This window comes from Camelina sativa, chromosome 16 (assembly GCF_030686135.1).
Source record: "Camelina sativa cultivar CO46 ecotype springtype chromosome 16, ASM3068613v1".
NCBI classification, from domain to species: Eukaryota; Viridiplantae; Streptophyta; class Magnoliopsida; order Brassicales; family Brassicaceae; genus Camelina; species Camelina sativa.
The window spans coordinates 24,055,699-24,070,316 of NC_141895.1; the positions used below are offsets into that span (position 1 = coordinate 24,055,699).

The window sequence follows — 14,618 nt, forward strand, 5'->3', positions numbered from 1 at the left end:
ACTTCAAATTTTACATGATTTATTCCACTACTAAAATGTTACAAGATGAATTAAATTGAAAGGTAATTTAACTAAACTGTCTTCATTGATTTTTTTTTATAACAGTTATTGTAAATTTTTAGATAAATAATACTATTGTTAGTGGAAACAGTAAATTTTTAGCTCTCTCTCTCTCTCTGTTTGGTAGTGGAACAGTAAAAAAAAATCCGTTAAGGCGCGCGTGAGGTTCACTTTCACTTTGTGATAGATAGATAGATACTGATATCATTATCCAGTTTTAAGAGTGAGTGACTCCAAATCGATCCAACTGTCAACGCATCCCCAAGTTACTGACACCTGTCCTTTTTTAACTCTATCACTCTTTTCGGCGCTTCTCTCTCCGCCGTGACAACAAAAATGGCTGTTTCTCTCTCCGCCGCCTCTCACTTAACCAGAGTCTCTCTTTCCCCCTCCGTCGCCTCCTCCACCTCAGCTCCTCTTCTCGTTGCGGTTTCTTCCTCTACATCATCATCGCCACATTCTCTTTCTTCTCTTCGAAGCGTCGCATCTTCCTTTCCTCATTCCTCCCTCGTTCAGGTACCGTAGTTTGTTCGGAAGACCATACTTTTGTAGATTTTAATAATTTCTGTTGATTTTTAGAAAAGGAATCCGATTTATGGGAGGAGGAGCAAGGGGATGATTTCACCAAAAGGTGCCGCTTCTGATGCAGCTCAATTGAAAAGTGCTAAAGAAGACATCAAAGTGCTTCTCCGGACTAAGTTTTGCCATCCCATTTTGGTAAGTATCTCTATTCTTATCTCTTTTGATTTGATGATTATGATATTGCAGCTGGATCATGATTCTACTACGTACGTTTGAGAAAGAGAACTGAATTATGTGTGATAGACATATTGGAGAAAGCAGAATTGACTTTGTGTGTGTCACGTACGTTTCATTGCAGGTTAGATTAGGGTGGCACGACGCTGGTACATATAACAAGAACATTGAGGAGTGGCCACAGAGAGGTGGAGCTAATGGAAGTCTTAGATTTGAGCCTGAGCTTAAACATGCTGCTAATGCTGGTACTCCTTCCATCACAATTCCCACATGCATTGTGGCTTTAAGACCTTTTTTTTTATGCTGTCTTTATATGTCTACTTTTGACATTTTACAGGTCTCATTAGTGCTTTAAAGCTCATTCAACCTATCAAAGACAAGTATCCTAACATCTCTTACGCCGATTTATTTCAATTAGCTAGTGCCACTGGAGTAGAGGTATTCCTTCACTATTCCTTGGCTTGGCCTAGCAGGCACAATTATGTTGGTCTCTGAAATTTAGTGATAACTCTAGATTTCACTTCAGGAAGCTGGTGGTCCTGAAATCCCGATGAAATATGGGAGAGTTGATGTCGTAGCACCTGAGCAGTGTCCGGAAGAAGGAAGACTCCCTGGTTAACTAATCTTTTCCATTGTCTGTTTCATGCCTTCGATGAGTTTTGTTTCAGATTTTGTTATGGACATTTGAACTCATGAGGTGAAATATGCTTATGTTTTAGATGCTGGACCTCCTTCACCAGCTGATCATTTGAGAGATGTATTCTACAGAATGGGACTAAATGACAAGGTCATTTCTGATTTTTTTCCCATTTTCTGTTATTCATGTCAACGTGAATATGCTCATTTTCTGACTGCAAAGGTTGTGTTGTCAAGCAGGAAATAGTTGCCCTGTCCGGGGCACATACTTTAGGACGAGCCAGACCAGACCGTAGCGGTTGGGGAAAACCTGAGACAAAGTACACGGTATAATAAACTACAAAATGAAACTTCGTTATATTGTTGTTGCAATGATAGTGCAGAGATGTTATGGACAAGTTCAAAATGGCAGAAAAGTGGACCTGGAGAAGCAGGAGGACAGTCATGGACAGTGAAATGGCTTAAGTTCGACAACTCTTACTTCAAGGTCTACCTCTCTATCGATCTTAGTAACTTCGGATTGGGACTGAAGAAGAGTTTTCTAGGAAGATGAATACGATCCTCAGTTTCTTAATCATTAACTTCTATGACTAGCAGGATATCAAAGAAAAGAGGGACGGAGATCTTTTGGTGTTACCCACTGATGCTGCACTGTTTGAGGATCCGTCTTTCAAGGTTACTTATGTTTGATATTAATTAAGATGCCGCAGAGATAGTACTTCTTTGTTACTTATGTTTTGAAAAAATCCTATTTACAGAACTATGCAGAGAAGTATGCTGAAGATCCGGCTGCCTTTTTCAAGGATTACGCTGAAGCTCATGCCAAGCTCAGCAATATTGGGGCGAAATTTGACCCTCCCGAGGTACATAACACAAAGAGAGAGAAATTTCTAATCTCAAGCCACTTATGTTAACCAACATGAACCATGCGTTTTACATCCAGTTGAATGACTTAGCTATGTAATTTTAAACTGCTAATCTGTCACTATGATATTAATCAGGGCATCATCATTGACAACGCTCCAGAGAAGTTTGTAGCTGCTAAGTATTCCACTGGAAAGGTTGGTCCTTGCTACTTAACACAAATGTGCTTGTAGCTTATTGTAACATATACATTTTGAAAGAACAAAATGATTCTTTGTTTAAAACTTTTCCGGAAATAAATGCAGAAGGAGCTTTCGGATTCGATGAAGAAGAAGATAAGAGCAGAGTATGAAGCAATAGGAGGAAGCCCAAATAAGCCATTACCCACTAATTACTTCCTCAACATCATAATTGCCATTGGCGTTTTGGTCATTTTGTCCACTCTCTTTGGTGGTGGAAACAACAACTCCGATTTCTCTGGTTTCTAACTGAAAAATTATACTTTTTGATTTCTCTTACCTGTATACATACTTGGTGTTTATATATTCGTTGCAAACGAACACATCATTGGTATAGTATGCTTGGATAAAGTTACAGCCAGACGTATTGAGATAACGAAGCTCTGTTTTCCCCCCTACTGAACTGTTGAAGGCACTGCTTATATTGCTGTTCTGTTCAGATTCAACCATTGTATGTTTGTTCTGAATTCTTGAAATGATGTTACGTTAGGACAGTTGATCAGTGAGAGATTTCAGGTTCTTGATGCTGTATGGGATTACTATTGAGAGATAACTACGCAAAAGCTTGAAACTTTCAGTTTTTGCTTCCTATGCAATCTACACTGTGAGTCATCCACCTCACAAACTCATGATGTACAGATACAGGGGAGTGTAGGCATGCAGACCGAAACAGAACTTCCACTTCACAACATCATCAAACTCCTATGCAACGATATACTGACTTCATCTCAAGAAGAAGGATTTGTCTTGTTGGTGCGGAATTTAGCACCCCCGACATACCGAACTAAACGAGAAAGACAATTTGGTTATTTAATTGGGAATCCGATTAAGACCTAATTAGAAACAGAACTTCCACTTCACAACATCATCAAACTCCTATGCAACGATATACTGACTTCATCTCAAGAAGAAGGATTTGTCTTGTTGGTGCGGAATTTAGCACCCCCGACATACCGAACTAAACGAGAAAGACAATTTGGTTATTTAATTGGGAATCCGATTAAGAACTCAATTAGGTCATTTAAGCCCAATTCGGATAGAGGAAGCCCAGCCTCGAGGGTGAAGAACCGACTTCCACTTCACCCGGCGGCCGATCTAAAAGATAAAACAACTTTCCTTATTTCAGTTCGTCCGATAAGGAAAGCTAATATATTATGCGATCTATGAATATGTATAAAGAGGGAGAGACTTCTCCATTGTAAGGCATCCATTATTGAATACAATTATTCAGCTCTCTTCTTGTTCTTAGCAATAGAAACCCTAATTCTTCAAGATTAATTCTTTTTCCTCTAATATCAAAGTTTAGATCAGTTTTCTAGAGAGTTTACTTTACTGAATTTGTTTTCTTCCATAAACAAATTCATTGTGGAAATCCAGTTTCTACATGCCTCAACTATAGGAAAGATTCAGACTGCAAAATCAGACAGGCACAAGCAGATAAGGGGAAGGAAAGCTGATCACACATCCAACATGAAAAACACAGAAAATAAGTACAAACCCATTTTAAAAAGGATGTAGTGGTCATCTTTCTTCTCATTGTGAGTAGTAGACTGCAAAGGATCAGAATAAAGTGATTGATGACGAAATCATGGAAAATACAATAAGACATACATAGGAGAAACAATAACAAAAATGAAACATAGCAGTTGTGAGATTAATCCTAGAGGCAACCAGTGAGGAACTCACAGCTTACTTCTTAAGTACCAGTAAAAGATAACAATCATAAGTAATTTACAAATAGAAAGAGGCGTAATAAACACAGAGCAAAAAAAAAAAAAAAAAACACAAGAATTAAACCCCAGGAAAAAGCAGCTCATGAAACTTGAATCAACCAAAGATGGAAACTCCAACATATGAGAGTAAGATCAAAATTAAACATACAAAACTTGAGGAACAACAATATGTCTAGCTTTCTGCATAAGATGAACTCAGACTAGAACAGTCGTAAAAGAATCCAAAATATTCAATACAAAAACTACGTTAGTAGACATATCCATCTTGATAGAAGGACAAATTAATAAGTACAAACCCATATAACAAAACTTTCGTTACAAAAGAACGTATGATCATCTTCCATATGACTGCAAAGGATGAAGACACACACAGAGGAGAAATAATAACAAAAATGAAACATACTAACTGAGATCATTTTGAGGCAACCAATGAGGAAATCAAAAGCTTAATACCCAGTACGTAAAACTATAACAATCAGAAGAAAATGACAAAAAGACAAAGGCGTAGTAACAACCACACGACAAAGAAACCCAAGAATCTAACCCAGGAAAACGAAGCTCATTACACCTGAATTAACCAAAGATGGATGCCCCAAGTTCATCCCTGTTGAGACACTTTTGTAGACTTGAAAGGAATCTAGGCAAACAAGTCCAAACAGAAATTCTACATACATCATTCAAATTCCTATACGAAGATAACGAATTCACATAGAAAGAGAAAGAAAAAACCATCCCAAACAGAAGTGATTAGCATTTAAACCATAGAAAAATGCAAATCATGAAATCAGAAAGAAAAAAAAAAAAAAGAGAAAAGGGGAAGAAAATATGACCATAACTCCAAGTAAAAGAGAAGAAACCACCAACAAGGTAACATTGAAGACTGTAGATGAAAAGTTAACAAAATGGAATTTCCTCCTTAACATTCTCGACGTACCAATGAAGAAGAGGAGCACTTCACATTTATAAGTAGGATCAAACAATAGGAATAGATTCAGCCTGAGAGAAAAAGGGTAAAGAGACCAGTTAGGCAATTAGCCTCACTAGGAAGATCAGCAACTCCCTAGTGGCCAAAAAAATGTTGTAGACTCCCTAGTGGCCACTCCAAAACTCAGGACACTAATTAAGATTCAAAATCCATGGTGTATATGAAACAAAACAGATTGCAGAACAATACCAAAGTGAAAGAGGAACAAAAACCTGTAGAAACTACACGTCCAGCCTTCTGTATCAGAGACGCTCAGACTAATTAGCAGAGCTAAGAGACTTAAACAAAAATAAATATAAATACACACTGAGTACACAGCAAAAGAATCTGGAAAACTCAAAAAGGAAAATAACAGAGGTAATTGTGGTTATAACATGGAAGTCTTTCGAAGGGAGCAGCACTTCACACACAAGATAAAAATAAGCACCATCACAAGCATATGAGAGTAGGACTAAACACTAGAAATATAGATGTAACATGAGAAACCAACAGAGATATAGGGCAACAGACCAGTTAGTTACCTGCAGATGCTTCTCTCTTTTACAACTTCGACCGAAAAATTCAAGAACATGGCAAAATAATGTTAAAGACTCCTTAATGGCACAGTCCAAACTTTAGGAACCAAAGATAATTCAAAGAGTATATTAAAACCAACTGATTTTGGAGGGGGGGAAAGGAACGAATACCTGAACGTGTCGAGCCTTCTGCATTAGAGGAAAAGATAGAAGAACAACCCGTTTGGAAGACATATCTTTCATCAGAGAAGTAAAGTGACATCTGGGAAAAAAAACACAAAGGTCAAAAAAGGTGTATAGATGTGAACTAACTAAAAACTCGAAAGTATACACAAATGACAAACCATATTTCCCTCCAACAAGGCCTTGAACCTTCACAAGCAAAGAAAAACATTAGCTGATCTGAGAACAGTAAGAATATAACAAAGGGAAAGAGACCGTGAAAGAGGCAACATGGAGCAACGACAGATCAAAGGCAACCTTCAAGATAAACTGAGACATAACAGAACAAAGGTTACGAGTTGTAGTGAAGATGATGATAATAAAAAGATGTAGCACTGAAAAAACCTTGAAAAGATGACAGACCAGAGGTAAGATTTATCATATCAGTGCCTCCCACTGACTTCACGATCTGCATCAAAGCGAAATACATTTCGTTAGAAAGACATTGAATACAAAACACTAGTTTAACAAGGACAAAGTTGAAGAACAAATGTTTTTTTAAACAGAGATGTCTTTTAAAACTTTATATAGAAAGAAACAGAAAAAATCGGTTAAGAGGGAAGAAGACTACCTGAAGATGTAGCGTAGAGAAGACAAAAACAAGCCATCACCGATCAATCGCAGGATCATCCTCCACAAATCTAAACCAACAAAACAAAAACGAGATTATGTAACTAGAAGATAAGACAAAACCACCGAAGCAAAGTGACTATACAGAAGCAAATAGAGATGAGTTTAGAGCAAGGAACCCATGAGAACGCTTGAAGACAATAACATGGATTAGAAAACGTGATTATTGGCATCATGGTTTGCTTCCAAAAGACCTGCAAAACGAAGAAAGAAACGTAAGGAACAAAACTAAACAAAAAAAAAGAAGTCAAAGACGTGTTAAGAGGAAGAACAAAACCCTTTGAAGAAGTAGCACCGAGAAGAAGCTTGATCATCAAACCATCACTGTCATCATCCAAAACCTGAAACAACATAACAACATGTAAATAGCATGAACATATATAAAGCAACATATGCAATTTAGAAACCAAACCCTAGAAAAGAATTCAGTTAAGAGGAAGAAGACTACCTGAAAATGTAGCGCAGAGAAGACAAAACGATCCATCAAAACCATCACCAACCGATCAAAGCATCCTCCTCCACTAAAATATAGGGTTTTAGGCTTAAAACATACATGCCAACATCACTAGGAAGATCAGCGACATTACTGTTAACCTGAAAAATTCAATAACATGGCAAAATAATGTTGAAGACTCCCCAATGGCACACTCCAAATCTCAGGAACCCAAACAGATTGCAACAGATTTGGGAGGGAAAAAGGAAATGAATACCTGATTTTGTCGAGCCTTTTTTATGAGAGGAAAAGATAGAAGAACAAACTCGTTTGCAAGACATATCTTTCGTCTCCGAAGTGAAGTGATATCTGGATAACAAACACAAAGGTCAAGAAATAATCGCCATTAGTTAATCAAAAATACAATAGGCAGAGAGGCCTTGAACCAGTAACCAGTAACTCGAAGTTATACGCGCAAACTACCCGTCCCTCCAACAAGGCCTTGAACCTCCACGATCTAACACAAGCAAAGAAAAACATTAGCTGAACAGTACAAATATAACAAAGGGAAAGAAGAGAGCGTGAAAGAGGTAACACGGAGCAACGACAGATCAAAGGCATCCTTCAAGATAAACTGAGACATGACAGCAAGAACATCATCTGAGAAACAGAGAACCAACAAAACCCAATATTAAATAGAACAACTGATATAGGCAAAAAGGTATATAGATGTAAGGTAACCTGAACGTTGAACTCAGAAACCAAACGCACTCCCACAATGTTTTTTTCTTTCTCTTCGAACCTCCCACACAGTAATCCTGGTTCCTCGTGATCTGCATCAAAGAGAGACATTAGCTGATCTAAGAACACTAAGGCATCCTGCAATTTCAAGAATAACTGAGACATAAAACAGAACAAAGGTGGAGTTATGGTTGCAATGAAGAAGATAATAAAAAGATGACATACCAGAAGAAAGATTTATCATATCAGAGTGTACCTCTGGGAATAATGATGTCAGCCTGTGGATATGCAATCAAACACACACATAATGGTATGATGTTTATCATATTAGTCCCCTTCCCCCCTGTGCCTCCATGATCTGCATCAAAGAGAGAGATTTGTTCGTTAAAAAGACATGAACCAATAATTAAAAAGGGACAAAGTTTAGGAACAAACTCACGTAGAAAAAAATCTGTGAATCATCGATCTCTCATGTGAATGTGTGTACACACAGCAAGAACATCATCTGGAAACACAAGAAACAGAGAACCAAACAAGAGCCAAGATTAAAGGTGTGTATAGATGTGAGGTAATCTGAAAGTTAAATCATACGCACTCCCCACAATGTTTTTTTCTTTCTTTCTCCTTGAACCTCCCACCTGGTGCCTCTTGGTCTGCATCAAAGAGAAACAAAGATGTTTTTTTCACTTGATATAAAAAAGTTCTAAAATTTAAAAAAAAAGTATCGGTGAAGAGGAAGAAGACTACCTGAAGATGTAGCGCAGAGAAGACAAAAACGATCCATCAAAACCATCACCAACCGATCAAAGCATCCTCTTTCCTCCACAATCTAAAATTAACAGAGCCAAGAAGAGTTAAAACTCGCATGAACATAATAAACTAAAAAAAAGCCTAGAACGATTCAGTTTAGAAACCAAACCCAAGAAGAATAACATGAAATTAGAGTGACAACGATCAGTCAAAGCCATCACCGATCAAAGCCTCCACGAATCTAAACCAACCAAACAAAAACGAAAGATTAATAACATGTAAATAGAAAAAAATCACCGAAGACAATACAGAATCAAATAGATCAAGGAACCTGTGAGAACGTGCCTGAAGACGTGGCACATGAGAAGAATACGCCATGATCATATCATAACTGGCTTCCAAAACACCTGCAAAAACGAAGAAAAAAAACGTAAGGAACATGAACAAAAACAAGTAAAAGAAGCGTTTTATGATAAAAGGAAGAAGAAAACCCTTTAAAGAAGTAGCACAGAGAAGAAGCGTGTCCATCAAAGGCTTTAAATTCAAAGCTCTGGTTAAGAGCCCGATTGAAGGCTAACAAGGCCATCTCCTTGGCCATTGCTTGACTGCAGTGTTGGCTCGGAACCTATGAGAGAGAGAGCAAACAAATTAATCAGGTGATAGCCAATGGAGAAGAGAAGAGAGGATCTGGCCATAAAATAAAGGTCTGAGAACAAACCCTGACCGACTAATATTGGACCATAGATAGATACTCTATCTGGGATAAGGAACCCATGGCTTTGAGGTTTGAAGTTCCAGGAACCCTAAATTCTCCACACCTACAGAAACATATTAAACCCAAAATCTCAGTCTCGATCAAAAATAAAGAAACTAGAACAAAATTTAAAAAGCAAATTCGACTCACAATTCATGTATTCTGTTGAGTAGTAGATTCGAACCATCATCATGTTGCTCTCTTGTCGCCATTAGAACGATCTCTCTCTCTGTCTCTTATCTCTCAAATTTGTTGGGCTGGAACTCCCAAGGACAATATTTTTCAAGAGCTGGGACAGACTCACTCTGAGAGATGTAGAAGAGCTTAAGAGCCCCACGAAGTTGCAAAGTTTCACCTTTGGGAGGACATGTTTACACTCTTTGGCCGCTCTAGTGGCAGTCCAAGATCCCGGTCCCATATCAGCTGAAACGAGAAAGAGAAAACAGCATCACACAAAGATGAGTGTGGGTTTATTTAAAGAGAATTGTCAATCAATAGCGCGAAAGTATATCTGTGTACGTACCTGTGAGCAGATGACGAGATACCTTGAGACAGCCAAAAAGCACAGTGTAGTAGTATCTAACTCTGAAAGAAAAGGTCACTCAATTAATTCTAACCAAGATTCAGCAAAACAAGGCATGTGGTTAGTCAGGCGTAAGTGATAACGATGCAGTTTTGTACCTTTCTTTCAATAATTAGACGATAATAGTTCAGCAGCACTCAACTATGAGCATCAACGTTAGGCCACGGGTGGTTCTTGACGAAACTCGCCATGGTCTGTAAACCTGTACTTGGTCAAACACCATCAATCCAATACAATCAGTTTCACTCTGCTCAGACGTCCGCATCCCGGAGATTACTGTTGAATGAACAAGAAGAAGATAAAAAGAATTAGAATAGCCTCTCATGATCTCACTTAACAATCTCACAAAGAAAGATATAGAACCTGCTGGCCTTGTTGTTGACCTCTGTGCTTTGGTAGGTAGGAGTAAATTGTTATTTCCTGAGGCTTGCTTTGTATGTTGTAGCTACTTGGTTCTAACACGGCTCTTTTATCCTGAAATAACATATAAGAATGGTTAAAAAGAAGCAGTTGAACTTAACCAATGGTGATGGATGATTGAAAGAAAACCTGGAGTGGTTCTTCTTGGATGTTGCTCATGGTCTTGGTAGAGCTAGCTAGCAGCTATGTTTGTGACACTCCTTTCCCTGCAATTAGTGAGACAATCATCAATCAACACATGAAATTTTTTTAGAAAAAAACCATCTAAAATCAGTCAAATAAGTAAAAAGATGAGAGTAGTTAAAGAGAAATACGCCATGGAAACAACAAGGTCCTCCCATACTCACTTGCACCATATCTGAATTCATCAAGAAGAAAGAATATAGAATAGTTGCATAACCTGAATTAAGCTCAATCAAACGTCAAAGTAACAACCATTAAAAAGCATAACCTGTGATCCCGACGCTTTGGCCAAAGATGCCGTAAAACCCCACACCAAGAACCGGACATCCTGAAACACCAGATAAAAAAAGGAAGTTAGACCAAACCAACAAGCAACAACGATGGTGAAGAGAGGAAAGACACCAAATTATATGCGAAGATGCATAAAAAGCAAACCTCTGGTTTAGAGAGGATCTTAAGTAAGAGCCCGATTGAAGAAGGCTAACAAGTCCATCTCCTTGGACATTACTTGACTGCAGTGTTGGGCTCGCAACCTGAGAAAGAGAAATAACAAACTCATCAGGTGATATAGTCAATGGAGAAGAGGATTTGGCCATAAAATAGAGGTATGAGAACAAACCTCTTATCAATACCGAAAGCTCAGATCAGTCCTCACTCGTCACTCCTCACTCCTGAGTCCTCCGTTCCGTTTTGGAAATGGAAGGAGACGATGCTGCAAAACGACAACGTCTCATCAACTAATGGACCCTAAAAGAAGAAATAAAGAATTATGGTGGGCCAATTAACACCAGAGCCCAATTCCTAGAATTCTTAAACAGAGCCCAGTGGTAAGACTTCATGAGTAAGAACAAAACCACTGAAGACATCACGGAGACGAAGCGTTTCCATCAAAGCCAATCACTGATGATCCCATAAAAGCATCCTCCGATCCAAAACCTGAAATAAGTACATAACGACAATGAAAATCATACGAACATATATATATAAAGCAAGCAACCTATGCACAATATTTAAAAAACCAAACCCTAGAGAAACATTAGTATAGATAAACATATATACCCTCACCAACAATAGCCATTAGTATAGATGTGAAGTAACCAGCCTTCCCTCCAACGATCTAACACAAGCAAAGAAAAACATTAGCTGAGCTGTGTGAACAGCAAGAATATAACAAAGGGAAGAGGAGATTGTCAAAGAGGCAACAGGGACAAACGACAGGTCAAAGGCATCCTCCTTCAAGATAAACTGAGACATAAAAGAACAGAGGTTAACTTGTGGTTGTAAAGAAAACGGATGATAATTAAAAGATGTAGCACAGAAGAAACCTTAAAGAGATGACAGACCAGAGGCTTAGATTTACCATATCACTCCTCCCAGTGCCTTCACGATCTGCATCGAAGAGAAATGCATTCTCGTTAAAAAGACATATTGAATAAAATAGTTAAAGAGGACAAAGTTTAAGAATAATTAAAAGAATCTGTGGACCATCGATCTCTTATCTGAATGTTGGTTCTCTGTTTAGGAATTCTGGTTCGTCGTGATCTGCATCAAAGAGAGACATTAGCTGATCTAAAAACACTAAAATAAAATAAAAGGGAAAAAGGAGACCGTCAAAGAGGTAACAGGATCCGACGACGTCGACAGATCAAAGGCATCCTTCAAGTTCAAGATAAACTGAGACATAAAACAGAACAAAGGTGGAGTTATGGACAAGTTAATGAAAAGATGAAAAAGACTACCTGAAGATGTAGCGCAGAGAAAACAAAAACGATCCATCAAAACCATCACTAACCGATCGAAGCATCCTCCTTCCTCCACAATGTAAAATATTAACAGAGCCAAGATTAGTTAAAAAGAGCAAACCCTGGAAGAATATCATGAATTAGAGTGACAAGGATCAATGAAAGCCATCACCGATCAAAGCCTCCACAAACCTAAACCAACAAAACCAAAAAACGAAAAGTTAATAACATGTAAATAGAAAAAACCACCGAACCAAAGAGACAAATACATAATCAAATAGAGATGGGTTTAGATCAAGGAACCTGCGAGAAAGCCATGATCATATCATAACTGGCTTCCAAACCACCTGCAAAAAAACGTAAGGAACATGAACAAAAAGAAGAAGTAAACTAAAGACGTGTGTGAAGAGGAAGAAGAAAACCCTTTGAAGAAGTAGCACAGAGAAGAAGCGTATCCAGCACTCTCATCATCCAAAACCTGAAACAACATAACAACAAGTAAATAGCATGGACATAGATAAAGCAAACCTATGCAATATAGAAACCAAACCCTAGAAAATCCAATGATCGATCGGTTCAAAAAAAAAAAAACAGAGACTGAGTTTTAGAAGAAGCAGAACAAAATCCCTGAAGACGTCGTTAGCACAGAGAAGAAGCGTTTCCATCCCATCACTGATACATAAAAGCGTCATCCAAAACCTGAAATAGGTACATAACGACAAGTAATTAAATCACATGAACATATATATATATATATGTAAAGCAAAGCAACCGATGCGCAATATTTAAAAACGAAACCCTAGAAAAGAAACAAGCAAGTGAAATCCAATGATCGCGGTTCGATCGGAGAGACAGTACAAGCTATATATGCTAGACACCACCAAACCCTAGAAAAAAGCAAAGGTGAAAATCCAATGATCGATTAGAAAGAAAAAGAAACATAGACGAGTTAAGAAGAATGTCACCGACCACCACCGTACGCTCGGAGTCGGAGTAACCGTTGTACATCGATAGAGAGGAACTAAGAAGAAAAAATAAAAATAAGGAAAGATGTGATGATCTGAGAAAAGAGTGAGAGAGCCTTCTTTTATAGATGAGGTTAGAAAACTACATTGTCGGTTTAGCTATTTCTTTTTTTCCTTTTCCAATATCCTTTTATTCATATGCTTATTATTATTTTTTCTTATCAGAAATTTTATTAAAAAAAAATATATTTTTTTTTTTCCTTATTATTTTTCGAATAGGCTTCGATGTGTTGTAATACACAATATCTTTTTTTCTTCTATTTTCCTTTTTGTTGTTCTTGCTAACTGCTATGCTCTGATTCTTTCCTTTTTCCTTTTTTCTTTTCTTTCATTCAACTTCAATGTATTCATTGGTCAAACTAAACCGGAAACAAATTATACGTTTGCTAGAAAAATAACGCAAACCAAATTAAATCAGGTCTCATCTTGAAATTATATTTTCTAAATCCGACTGCGTATACACTTACTCATACACTCGAAATTAAAGTTAATATTAAATCTACCATCTCTTTACTTTCACTTCGTCTAATCTCTCACCAAATAAAGGATTAAATAGCTCGAATCATCGTTTCATGTTTGTTTCGATCCTCTTGCATGCTAATAAGCCACGAAAGCAACCTGAATAGGAATATGAAGAAGATGAAGACGAAGAAGGAGAACCGAGAGAACGTCTCCAATGGTGTGTTATTATATGTGGAGGATTTAATGTTTCTAAGTTATTGGCTTTACAAATACCATCCCACAAATTCTAATCTTTGGATGGTTCCTCTTGGACTCCTCTTATTCAACACTCCCGCGTTTCTCTCCCTCTTCGTTTTCATCTCCCATCTCTGCGACGACTACCAAGTCATTTGATCGACCTGCATGAACCGAATTAATGTCTTGAGTTTTTCTTTGTCAATAACTAATTTATTTGGTATAGAAGGTAAAATACACAGATTTGCGTGGTTTATATATGGTTTAAGTTGATAAATTTTCACGTTTCTTTGCTAAACATTTGGTACTTGCGCAACAAGTTATCTTCCTTTGTCTAGAGTTTTAGGTTTCATATCAAACCGAGTAAACAGATTACGGTTCTCGGATCGCATAAAAAAAATAGTAAACGGTACATTGTAACAGCTTACCATGATAGAATCGATTTACAAAATGATTTGTGAAGTAGCTTTCTTATTGTAACAGCCAAATCCCGCACCAACAAGAAGCTTTCGGATTCTATGAAGAAGAAGATAAGAGCAGAGTAAAGGAGCAATACATAGGAGGAATCCAGATAAGCCATTACCTACTAATTACTTCCTCAACATCATAATTGCCATTGGCGTTTTGGGGCTTTTGTCGTCCAATCTGTTA

General features: G+C 37.6%; 2 protein-coding genes across 9 annotated transcripts; one reads left to right on the top strand and one right to left on the bottom strand.

The window, feature by feature from the left end:
- The first annotated feature begins 162 nt into the window (after positions 1–162).
- Positions 163–9,478, top strand: LOC104702532 (L-ascorbate peroxidase T, chloroplastic-like). Of its 3 annotated transcripts, none has more exons than XM_010418390.3 (12): positions 163–576; positions 640–777; positions 941–1,061; positions 1,154–1,254; positions 1,343–1,430; positions 1,536–1,603; positions 1,693–1,779; positions 1,865–1,939; positions 2,050–2,127; positions 2,211–2,315; positions 2,454–2,513; positions 2,622–2,953. In XM_010418390.3, exons 1-12 carry the CDS (start codon positions 397–399, stop codon positions 2,802–2,804), a joined length of 1,284 nt encoding a protein of 427 aa, XP_010416692.2. In that variant the 5' UTR covers positions 163–396; the 3' UTR covers positions 2,805–2,953. The 3 variants fall into 3 exon arrangements, with proteins under 3 accessions (XP_010416692.2, XP_087346719.1, XP_087346718.1); XM_087490593.1 differs by having other exon boundaries at positions 241–576; positions 1,343–1,450; XM_087490592.1 differs by lacking the exons at positions 1,865–1,939; positions 2,050–2,127; positions 2,211–2,315; positions 2,454–2,513; positions 2,622–2,953 and adding an exon at positions 9,329–9,478 and having other exon boundaries at positions 279–576; positions 1,693–1,822.
- On the bottom strand, positions 2,763–11,622 carry LOC104751644 (uncharacterized). Of its 6 annotated transcripts, XM_087490596.1 has the most exons (34): positions 11,570–11,622; positions 11,359–11,440; positions 11,124–11,216; positions 10,940–11,037; positions 10,773–10,832; positions 10,636–10,679; positions 10,451–10,527; positions 10,265–10,375; positions 10,000–10,177; positions 9,842–9,903; positions 9,469–9,741; positions 9,283–9,382; positions 9,056–9,189; positions 8,896–8,971; positions 8,734–8,805; positions 8,562–8,643; positions 8,410–8,467; positions 8,254–8,319; positions 8,071–8,172; positions 7,815–7,906; positions 7,682–7,707; positions 7,520–7,590; positions 7,351–7,442; positions 7,089–7,234; positions 6,918–6,981; positions 6,760–6,834; positions 6,582–6,651; positions 6,374–6,419; positions 6,133–6,185; positions 5,960–6,050; positions 5,795–5,819; positions 4,054–4,105; positions 3,448–3,650; positions 2,763–3,272 (listed from the first exon to the last, which is right to left on the bottom strand). In XM_087490596.1, exons 19-24 carry the CDS (start codon positions 8,138–8,140, stop codon positions 7,133–7,135), a joined length of 453 nt encoding a protein of 150 aa, XP_087346722.1. In that variant the 5' UTR covers positions 8,141–8,172; positions 8,254–8,319; positions 8,410–8,467; positions 8,562–8,643; positions 8,734–8,805; positions 8,896–8,971; positions 9,056–9,189; positions 9,283–9,382; positions 9,469–9,741; positions 9,842–9,903; positions 10,000–10,177; positions 10,265–10,375; positions 10,451–10,527; positions 10,636–10,679; positions 10,773–10,832; positions 10,940–11,037; positions 11,124–11,216; positions 11,359–11,440; positions 11,570–11,622; the 3' UTR covers positions 2,763–3,272; positions 3,448–3,650; positions 4,054–4,105; positions 5,795–5,819; positions 5,960–6,050; positions 6,133–6,185; positions 6,374–6,419; positions 6,582–6,651; positions 6,760–6,834; positions 6,918–6,981; positions 7,089–7,132. The 6 variants fall into 6 exon arrangements, 4 of the variants coding, with proteins under 4 accessions (XP_087346722.1, XP_087346725.1, XP_087346723.1 ...); XM_087490599.1 differs by lacking the exons at positions 2,763–3,272; positions 3,448–3,650; positions 11,359–11,440; positions 11,570–11,622 and adding an exon at positions 3,884–3,966 and having other exon boundaries at positions 7,671–7,707; positions 9,289–9,382; positions 11,124–11,250; XR_015583992.1 differs by lacking the exons at positions 2,763–3,272; positions 3,448–3,650; positions 4,054–4,105; ... (1 more) ...; positions 11,359–11,440; positions 11,570–11,622 and having other exon boundaries at positions 5,911–6,050; positions 7,527–7,590; positions 7,671–7,733; ... (1 more) ...; positions 9,289–9,382; positions 11,124–11,250.
- Between the last annotated feature and the right edge of the window lie 2,996 nt (positions 11,623–14,618).

What these genes read in the sequence shown, in the direction of transcription:
- LOC104702532 (XM_010418390.3), top strand. Translation starts at nt 397, where the DNA reads ATGGCTGTTTCTCTCTCCGCCGCCTCTCACTTAACCAGAGTCTCTCTT. An exon ending in CTCATTCCTCCCTCGTTCAG is followed by an intron (nt 577 to 639) that starts GTACCGTAGTTT and finishes GTTGATTTTTAG; the next exon opens with AAAAGGAATCCGATTTATGG. An exon ending in CTAAGTATTCCACTGGAAAG is followed by an intron (nt 2,514 to 2,621) that starts GTTGGTCCTTGC and finishes AAATAAATGCAG; the next exon opens with AAGGAGCTTTCGGATTCGAT.
- LOC104751644 (XM_087490596.1), bottom strand. Translation starts at nt 8,140, where the DNA reads ATGATAAACATCATACCATTATGTGTGTGTTTGATTGCATATCCACAG. An exon ending in TTGAAGGATGCCTTTGATCT is followed by an intron (nt 7,591 to 7,681) that starts GTCGTTGCTCCG and finishes TGCTTGTGTTAG; the next exon opens with ATCGTGGAGGTTCAAGGCCT. An exon ending in CTTCGAGTTACTGGTTACTG is followed by an intron (nt 7,443 to 7,519) that starts GTTCAAGGCCTC and finishes TTTGTTATCCAG; the next exon opens with ATATCACTTCACTTCGGAGA.